Source organism: Barbatula barbatula (assembly GCF_947034865.1).
Source record: "Barbatula barbatula genome assembly, chromosome: 14".
Lineage (NCBI taxonomy): Eukaryota > Metazoa > Chordata > Actinopteri > Cypriniformes > Nemacheilidae > Barbatula > Barbatula barbatula.
In genome coordinates this window covers 4815633-4825221 of record NC_136777.1, presented here as the reverse complement: position 1 = coordinate 4825221, position 9589 = coordinate 4815633, and the positions used below count along the sequence as shown (strand labels likewise).

Sequence of the window (9589 nt, the reverse complement as noted above, 5' to 3'; positions counted from 1 at the left end):
ACTCCAACAGTAACAGAGACAATGGTTTTGGGGAGGACATATTTATAAAATCAAAGTTGTTTTAATAAGCTACATCTAAACGGGAGAGAGGGCGAAGGACCACATGTCAGAACTCGAGGTTGGGTCGCCTGTTCTGCTCCACAACATGTCCACTGGACCACTGGCATCGACGATTATAGCATTCTTACTCAGAAATTTGACTCTGTAGCAGAAACGTCCTCAGGAGGCCCTGTATGAATGGAAAAATATTTATAAATACAAATTTAACTGATGGCTATAATATAAAAATAAAAAAGAATATTACTACAAATTAATAAGGACACAGTGGCTGCACATAAAGCTGTAAGATGCTACTCTTCGGAGGATGCATTAGGGTAAGGAATCCAGTGTTCCACTTCTTGTCTTCTGAGATACCGGCTTATAAAACTACTAGCAAAGTAGAAGATTAGCTAGCTGTATGGTGTCTCATCATTTGTCATGATTATTTGAATCCCAATAAAGCACATAATTTAATTTGATTCCAATTTACTTTGGTAGAAGTTCAATCATGTCTTTTACAGAATTGTCTATAGCGGGGTGAGCAAACGTTTTACCTCGAGAGCCACGTCAAGTTTTCGAATCCTTGTTGAGGATCGCAATGTTTTATTCCAAACTGAAATTTGATAAATACTGTCGTTTTTTAAACTTTTATATTGAAAAAGAGGCAAAACATTTGGACACTGTCATAAGACACATTCAAATAATTTACAGTATACATCATTTTTATTATTTAAATTTTTTCAAATATTCCTCTAATTCAGGGGTGTGAAAATAATCCCAAGGGGCCTCATGAGAAATGGGACTATACTGGAGGGTTGAACTAAAAGGCTAAATTTAATTAGTCTCAATACGGAATTTATGGCTTTTACAATGCAGAAAATATCTGATCTAACTCTTTTATTTAAAAAAAAACACCAGCACTAATACTGTTCCGCACCTCTAAGCCTTTGTGCACATCACTGGTTATACATGTATCCAAATGTGAAATCAGATCTGTTATATCCAGTTCTAAAAATAAAATAAGGTAATATTGTGAGTTAAAAATGTGTATTGATAACCATTGTGAGCCATATTTACAATTTATTCTAGTTCTCGAATTTGATTGGCTGAGAGCAATGCCATATTTCACCAGTATTACTAAGGGAACATTATAAATCTATGATGGGAACCATTTCACAGTCTGTGTCACTCCACCATTTGGTATGAGGCGCCGTTTAGGGTTTAACTCAAACTGCGCTTATGAATACATATATAAAAACGTGCATACACACATGTACATTGCTCACATATACAGTACATCCGGAAAGTATTTTCACAGCACTTCACTTTTTCCACATTTTGTCATGTTACAGCCTCCAATCATGTGCTTTTTTTATTTTAATAAATTTGCAAAGATTTCAAACAAACTTCTTTCACATTGTCATAATGGGGTATTGTTTGTAGAATTGAGGAAAATAATAAATTGAATCAATTTTTGAAATAAGGCTGTAACATGACAAAATGTGGAAAAAGTGAAGCGCTGTGAATAGTCTCCAGATGCACTGCACATGTAAAGGCCTATAGTATTGGATATTCAAACAAACACAAATGGAAAAACATGTGCGTGCTATGTGAAGTCCATACCAACACATCTTATGTTAGCAATGCATGCATGTAAATTATTTCGCGCATACATATAAACTCGATGTTGTGCAAACACACCTATACAACACTTGCACATACATATAAACTATGCGTACACACACATCTATGAAACTCTCGCACACACATACAAACTCCGTGAGATACACATCTAAAAAATACGCGCACATACATATAAAATCTGCGTACATACACATCTATGAAACACTCGTGCATATAAGAAGAGTTTGTATGTATGTGTGAGGGTTTTTATGGGTATGTCTTTCCCATGGGCTGTACTTACCTTGATTGTGCTTGTTAAAGGAGAAGTTCAGCCAATAATTTATCACCAATTTAGGAAGAGCCAAGACATATTTCTAATAATTCAAATTGTGTCTGGCTGACGAAGGAAAGTAATATACACCTACGATGACATAAGGCTAAATTATGTAAATTACATTACAATTAACCCTTCTCGTTTGGCTCTCAACGGATCGCATTTTTCTTGCTCCTGTCCTCCCCTTTTTTTCCTGCTGATCTCCTGTCTCGTCTCAGGTCCATCGCCTCCGTCGTTTTGACCCGCCAGCCTGACAAGCGGGTCTGTGAACGGTGCTGTAATAGCACTGGACCGGATGGCTGCTTGCCGGAACTGGATTACTTATCCCTGTTGCAAGTCTTGTCTATGGTGTATTGTGTACATGTTTTTCTCCTCACCTTCCCCATGTTATGCTTTATTTTCTTCTAAAAATACATTTCGTTACACTGTACTTGTATGTGTGCAATGACAATAAATTTAATCCAAATCCAAATTATGAATTACATTTTCTTTTGAGTAAACTCTTCTTTTAACAGGCAGATGTCATCTTGATGAATCTTGATGTTTGAACTTGAATCTGAAGGAAGTCTCTTCTGGAAGGTAGAGTTCCCAGAGCATCTACCTTTGTTGGTTGAACCTGTTGTGTCTGTTGACAAGCAGATGCTGCATTCTTGGATCATTGAAGTATCTTTCCATAAGATCAAGTTCACGTTGTTGCTTTTGCTGTTTTTTTGCTTTTCGTTCCTTCTTCAATTTCTTTCTTGAGTCCCTCCATTCTTTTAACGTTAAAATGTTTAAAACAGGTTGTTGTTTCCTATTGGCATTGGTTGCTGGCTCTTGTGTATTATCCGGCCTCTGTAAATACTGCCTCTCATCGGGTAATGGAAGCCCTTTGGGGATTGGTGGAAGAGTCAAGAAGCTCTTTTGTCTTTGCGTGATGGGAATGTTGAGTGTATCTCTTGAATCATGTTCTTCTGATGCAGATGGTGTAGTAGACACACACTCTTTGACCTCAGTTTTGCTCTCCTCCACCACCACCACTTCAGCATCTTTGATTTTAGGGTCACTTTCTGTTTCCATCCACACAGATTTGGGTGTTGAAGGTGGTGAAGTATAATTAATTATCTTTTTAGTTTGTCCTTGTTTTATCCTCTCTACCCAGGGCAGTATTTCAACTTCAATTTCATCCTCCGATTCTTCATCATCTTCCCTGACTGAAGCTGGTGGATTGCTATAGTCATGTACCACTGTATGAGTCACCTCTGTATGACCTGCAGACTCAGTGACTTCCACACTGGTTGGCTCCATCCACGAATAGATTTTAATAAAAGGTGGTGGGGATATCATTGACTTTCTTTCTTGGGCACAGTGGATTGGGTAGGGTGACAAGATTTCCACTTTGGGAGACGGACTTTGGTGTGGAGCGGCCTCCTTTGTCAGCCGTTGTTTCATTCTTGTCATTCTTTCTTCGTGCTTTTCACGCGATCTCTCCTCGTTAATCGCCCTGACCCGAGGATGTTTTTTCACTGTGCTGGTCAGACACGGTGGCACGATTTCTTTTCCGGGGGATGGACTTCGGTTCGGAGTGGCCCCTTGAATCAGCATTGGTTTCTTATGTGTCGACGTTTCTTCATTTTTCTCGGCTGATATTACTTGTTTTATTGCCCTGATCAGAGGTATTTTTTTCACTGTGCTGGTCGAGCACCATGACACGGTTACTTCTTCAGGGGATGGACTTCGATTTAGATTGGCCGCTTTAATCAGCCGTGGTTTCTTACGTGCTCTTCCTTCACGCTTCAAATGCATCTCTTTTAGGTCTCTGTCTTCAACCCCAGGCATTTCATTTCCTGTGTCGAATGTGTAGAGTTCAAACCCAGCATGTGAAGGTTGATGCTGAGGGGTCATGTCACTCAACAAGGGTTCCACAGGTGTCACATGACCATTAAATGGTTCCGCCACCGGACACTGTAAAAGAAAAGTTATTTCAATATATGCTGTATTTACAACTATATTTACATTTATTCATTTGTCAGACGCTTTTACCCATAGCGACTTACAAAGTAGGAGAGCATTTAATATTTTGTCAACACACTAAACAGTAGTGACAGTTTACAAGGCCATGTTACATAAAGGATTCTACATAAACTCATCTAAATAATTAAAATGTCAACTTTTTTAACTGCAAGTCATAGCAAATTATCATATGTCAAGATTTAAAAGAGTGAGGAGAAATTACTTGTACAGTATTTCGATTACAGATTAATTAAGCAGCAATTTTTTGCAGTGTAACCAATGAAGAATGTACCTCATCTATTTCTCTCTGCATCTTTGTCTTTCTCTTGCTCTCTCTGGATTCTTCTGGTGCAGGAACGTACAGCTCGCTGCTGCAAGCTGGCATGCGGAATTGAAGTCATTTGGGTAGTTTCCACTTCATTTTGAGCAATTTACCTCTGATTTATATCTGCATAGATTTGGCACTTGATCTGGCAGTTGATTTCCCACAGGATCACTCAACAGATCTACGAGAGGATCTCACATTGGAGCTCAACTGTAAAATATAAACAAAAAAATGAATCAATTATTATTACATATTAAACATCAATCATTTCCATTTTGATTATTATAAACACATTTATAAACACATTGTTTCTTACTGAGAAATATGCACAATACATTTCTCAAGGATTTTCTTATTTTCTCATGGACCCATATATGTATCATAACGAAACTTACCTATCAGTAGATATTCAGTAGGTAATCTCACAACTAAGATTGTACAACGAATCAAGTAATGAATTCGCCAAAGGATCTCAGCTGTAGATATCACAATCTGTCAAATAAACACAATGATAGAGTCAAATGGAGCATGTATAAAGTTTCTGATAATTCCCATTTTATTTATCAATTATATCTGCAGGACTTGAATTAAAACATTGTCATGAATAACCTCAAGTGCTTCCAAACCTGTTTACATGAGTTGTGTAAGATATTGTGAAGAATGTTAGCAATCTCAGGTTAGTCAAAGAATTGTAGTAAAGGTGTCCCAGAACTGTTTGCTTTCCTAAATTCTTCAAATTATCATATTTTATGTTGTACAGAACCCCAGAAATCTCAAGTTGCTAACATTTTTCCATTGACCGTCCGGCTGATTTTTAGCATTGTACATGAATAAATATCTTCATTTATCTACGTGCCTTTTTGTTATACACAGTGTTTGTACTGTGAGTGAAACAAGCGAGCATTTCAATTTCACATTTTGCCTAATCGCAACGAGCACAGTGTACAAAGTTACATTATATTACGTACATTTTACAAACAACGTTAGCTACAAACAATTTTGATAATCCCAGTTTGTTTGTTCTTATTTACTACAGTGTATATTATTAAAATGTTTCCCTTCGAACAGCAGACCAGGGACCCGTTTCAATAAGGAGGTTCAAGCAACACTGAGTTAAAATATGAACTCGGAGTTGATTACTCAGATAATCGCTACTCTGAGTTTTCTGTTTCAGAACAGCTGGTTTCAATGAGTTCAATCCACTCTGAGTAAGTTTACTCTAGGTTACGCGCGTTCATCGCGGCTTTAAAAAGCCATCATCAATTGAGCGAAGATAACACGATTCACCATGGCAACGCCACCTGACAAAAAGCGCTCCGTTTATTTCTCGCCAGTCGAATTGGGGGCACTATATATATGTGTATATATATTAACGCCGTTAGTTTTAGATACATACTCTGTGAACCTAACCTGGTATTAAAAAAATAATAATACATATATATATATAAACACATATATACGTAAGATTTTTGTCATGTAGGTGCAATCCTTCTGCAATAAAAAGAACATGGCAGCAGCTGAAAATAAAATATAAAAACATAATTCAGTCCGGTGAGTTTAAATGCTCTTGCTTGTAGGATGCCTGACTGGGAAATGTTCAGTGCTGGACTGGTAATCTGGCATACCGGGCAAATGCCCGGTGGGCCGACGCACTTGGGGGCCGATATAATATAATATTATAATTTTTTAATCGGCCAATGACCGGCCCATAAAGCAGGGACAGCGGCCCATTGGTTCATTTTCCATACTGACACTGGGCTGGCCCAATCATCTCTTAACAGACTCCACCCCCCCAGTTTCTCGTGTCAGATGCAGTCAGTACTGTCTTATAGAGTTTTCACACCAAACGCAGTAAATCGCGCTATTAGCGTCTAGTTGGACGCTTGAACATTTTGCTTTTACTCGCTTCATTCGCGTCATGGAGGGGCTTCTGTCAGGCGGCGCCCGTCTAATTGCGAAATGGCGGACATGGATTTAGTTGAGAGGATAGCTGCGCATTATGTGCTATGGAAGGCTGAAGAACGACGTAGACTCGTCGGCGCCATGTCTGGGTCCATCAAATCCTTCAGAGGCGCCAGTCCTTCATTGTTGTTTCGGATTCCTGCGTCCGCGAACTATGTCATAATCACGTCCCTACTAGTGCAAGCTCCTGGTTCGTAAACGTGGCGCAAATATTCGCCAAAGTTCAGATTTTTCAACTCGCACGAACTATGGGAAGCCAGATAATCCAAAAGTTGGACGAGACAGCGGGTATTACAGAGCTCGCGCCGTGCTGACATGTCATCTGCACGATTCAATCGCCCAGCCAGCCGACTCCTCGTCAGCGCACACGTTATTTAAACAGCGCAAACCGTACACTCAAATGTACAATAAAGAAACCCCTCATTCCTTAAAAACATTTACATTTGTTTACATTAACACAAGTCAACATTTACATTTACATCAGTTTTTCCCTCAGAAGACAAAGGAAATCAGGATGAAATGCATAATATTTTTTTATTATTATCTTTAATAGTGAACAAGTAAACAGTAGTGTTTTGCATCGATACTTTGAAGAACTGCACATATGTATAGACTCTATACTATAGAGGCTACGGAAAGACCTGTACAAAGCAGAAACTTCAATTACTTCCAATATCGTAGTCTTGAGGAGCACGCCAACCTCCTGGAAATTATATAGGACAGTTTACATGTTCAGGTAATTTATTTTATTATTGTGGTACGTTTTGCGCATAGCCATTTTACCTCAACTATTTATGTTAATAATAGCAGAGGTTTATGGGTAAAATGTAAATGAGTGGCGCCAAATGAACATTGTATATGTTTTAATTGGTCAGTGCAGCGGATTGGTTGGTGCCACGCTGCCCATCGGTTGGCGATAGGAAATTGAATCGCGCAGAGCTCTGTAATACCCCGCTGTCTCATCCCACTATTGGATTGTTTGGCTTCCCTTACTAACCCTCAATTTGAGCGAATCACACCACAAGTAGGTATAGGTCTATCACCAGGGAGTCAGTCAAGAGAGTGTGAGTACACTGGTCCACTTGCACTCGTACACTGGTCCATGGCACTTAGTTCTCAGCTTTAGGTTTTTGGAGGAATGGAACAGTAGATATGTATGGTGTACTGGTTGGTTGTGTCCGACCCATTGTGGTGGGCCGGTCTGAGTAAAAATGCCAGGGCCTTTTTTTGTCCCAGACCAGCCCTGGAAATGTTTGATATATTTAATAAACTGGCCTTGAAAGTTATGAGGATATGAGAACCGAGCACTGTGGCTATAGAAGACAAAAAACTGTCCATGCTTCCCCTGCTCCAGCTTTGTGTAACGGAGGCCAGCTAGTGAAGAGTTGTGCAGTGTAAGCCTCACTCCCCGACCAACAGAGACGCTCTAGGGCTCATCGTTAAAGTGCCGTCTCCCATTCGGACCGACGTCGGTTCGAAAACCACGTAGAGTGGGACCGGCTACACGTGCACCCAAACACATTGGGAAATCCTAAAGGGTATTTAAATTATTCGCTTACTTCCAGAGTTGGAAGCAAGACCACATTTATTTGATCAGCTTATTCAGACAGACGTTCACCGTTCACCTGCAGTCCTATGAAACTCCTCTTTGATGGCTCTCACAGGAAACTTAACACAAATGTATAAAAAGTGCTTGAGAGCGATGCACACTTTTCTTACTGCTCTGCCTACAGTTGCCTTGCTAACGTGTTCTGCATCCCCGGTGTTATAAAGAAAGCTTCCAATAGCAAAGAAACGTGACCATAAAAATAATCTGCTCAGATGTAAGAGCGCGGCCCCGACGAGTGAGGTTTGTGATGTAAAGATGAAGCAGATTGTGGATATATGTAATGGACTGTAAAGAAAAACGGTATCGCTCAAATAAAAAATCCTCCGGATATGATAAAACATCCAAACGGGGCTTCAACATATATTCTCTACCGACGTAAATTTAACTCTCTCCGAATGAATGCAGCTTCCTCATCTACGGGTTCCTGAATAAACGGACATTTAATGTCTGTGTTACGAACTTGTGCGCGATTTAAGGAAAACGAATGAAAAAAACTAACGGCGTTGGCAAGTTCACCGCTCGCGCTTCGAAAAGGGGGCGGAGATTGTAACAAACCTCGGGTTAGTGGAATAAAACCTGCTCCAGACCAGGTTAGGTTCACAGAGTATGTATCTATGGTTACTCACTCTAAGTATAAGATACCTGGATTTCTGAAACGGGCTTGACTTACCCCGCGGTCGCGGGCTTGATATACCTCGCGTTCTGAAACTGAAAACCCAGAGTCCCGTTTTCTTTGGTTAATACTCTGTTTGCACTTACCTTGCTTTCTGAAACGGGTCCCAGCACTTGTACTGTAGACGGCTGACAACATTAAAAGTCGATTCGTAGTAAAACCAAATGCCAAGTAAACAGCTGATTTTACCACGGTTGTTATTGTGGAAAAGCATATTTTATAAGACAAATCGAACATTTTCTACCTGACTTTGAAGAAAAAGCTGCAAATAAGTAACTAAAACGGCTCTTCTTACCAGATATTCTTCCTGAAGAACCGCTACAACAAACTGACCAAAGCACTCGCGCTGCACTTCAAAAACAAACTTCGAAACGGTGACGCAACGAAGCCAAACCTGAAGTGTTAATTTCCTTGTCAAAATCTCCTCCTTTACACAAGGTTTTCTCTAACGAACTCATTCTGTTAATGAAGTCTCTTAAAATTGTTAAAAACTCAAAAGCTATGTTTATTGTAAGATATTATGAATCTGTATTTGGTGTCTTGTGAATGTCTCTTTTTATTTATTTATTTTATTATAATTTTTTTTCTTTAATCATCTTTGGAGTTTATGTTACTCATGCCTGTTTTTTCTGTAATGTTATTTACATGTTCTAAATAAAAATAAATAAAAAAAGACAAGTGTTCATTTCCCTTAAAGGGCCAGCTCACCCAAACATGATTCTGTCAAACTTTACTCAACCCCACAGCCGCAGGAACGTATTTTGAGAAGGGGGTGTTTTGACCTTTTGAAGTTATGACTGTGCCATTGGCAAGCCGCTTAAGTTTAATGTTCATAAATAACGGAGGTAAAACTTATTTGCAGCCGAGAATAAAGAAGGACGCCAGTGTGATTATAGGATACAGAATACAAACAAACACATTTTAGAACTTTTAGCCACAATCTCAAATAAAGAAATAACGTTAACTGTATTACTGCTGGCCTGCATGCAAAACTCTGAAAGGGTCCTTTCTTTCTAGGTTGATGCTGATGAA

General features: G+C 39.3%; 1 protein-coding gene across 1 annotated transcript; it reads right to left on the bottom strand.

The window, feature by feature from the left end:
• Nucleotides 1-747: 747 nt before the first annotated feature.
• On the bottom strand, nucleotides 748-8933 carry LOC306903861 (uncharacterized protein). The gene is made up of 3 exons (XM_079473399.1): nucleotides 8853-8933; nucleotides 4709-4805; nucleotides 748-3940 (listed from the first exon to the last, which is right to left on the bottom strand). The coding sequence occupies exon 3, from the start codon at nucleotides 3878-3880 to the stop codon at nucleotides 2594-2596; it is 1287 nt and encodes a 428-aa protein (XP_079329525.1). The 5' UTR covers nucleotides 3881-3940; nucleotides 4709-4805; nucleotides 8853-8933; the 3' UTR covers nucleotides 748-2593.
• Between the last annotated feature and the right edge of the window lie 656 nt (nucleotides 8934-9589).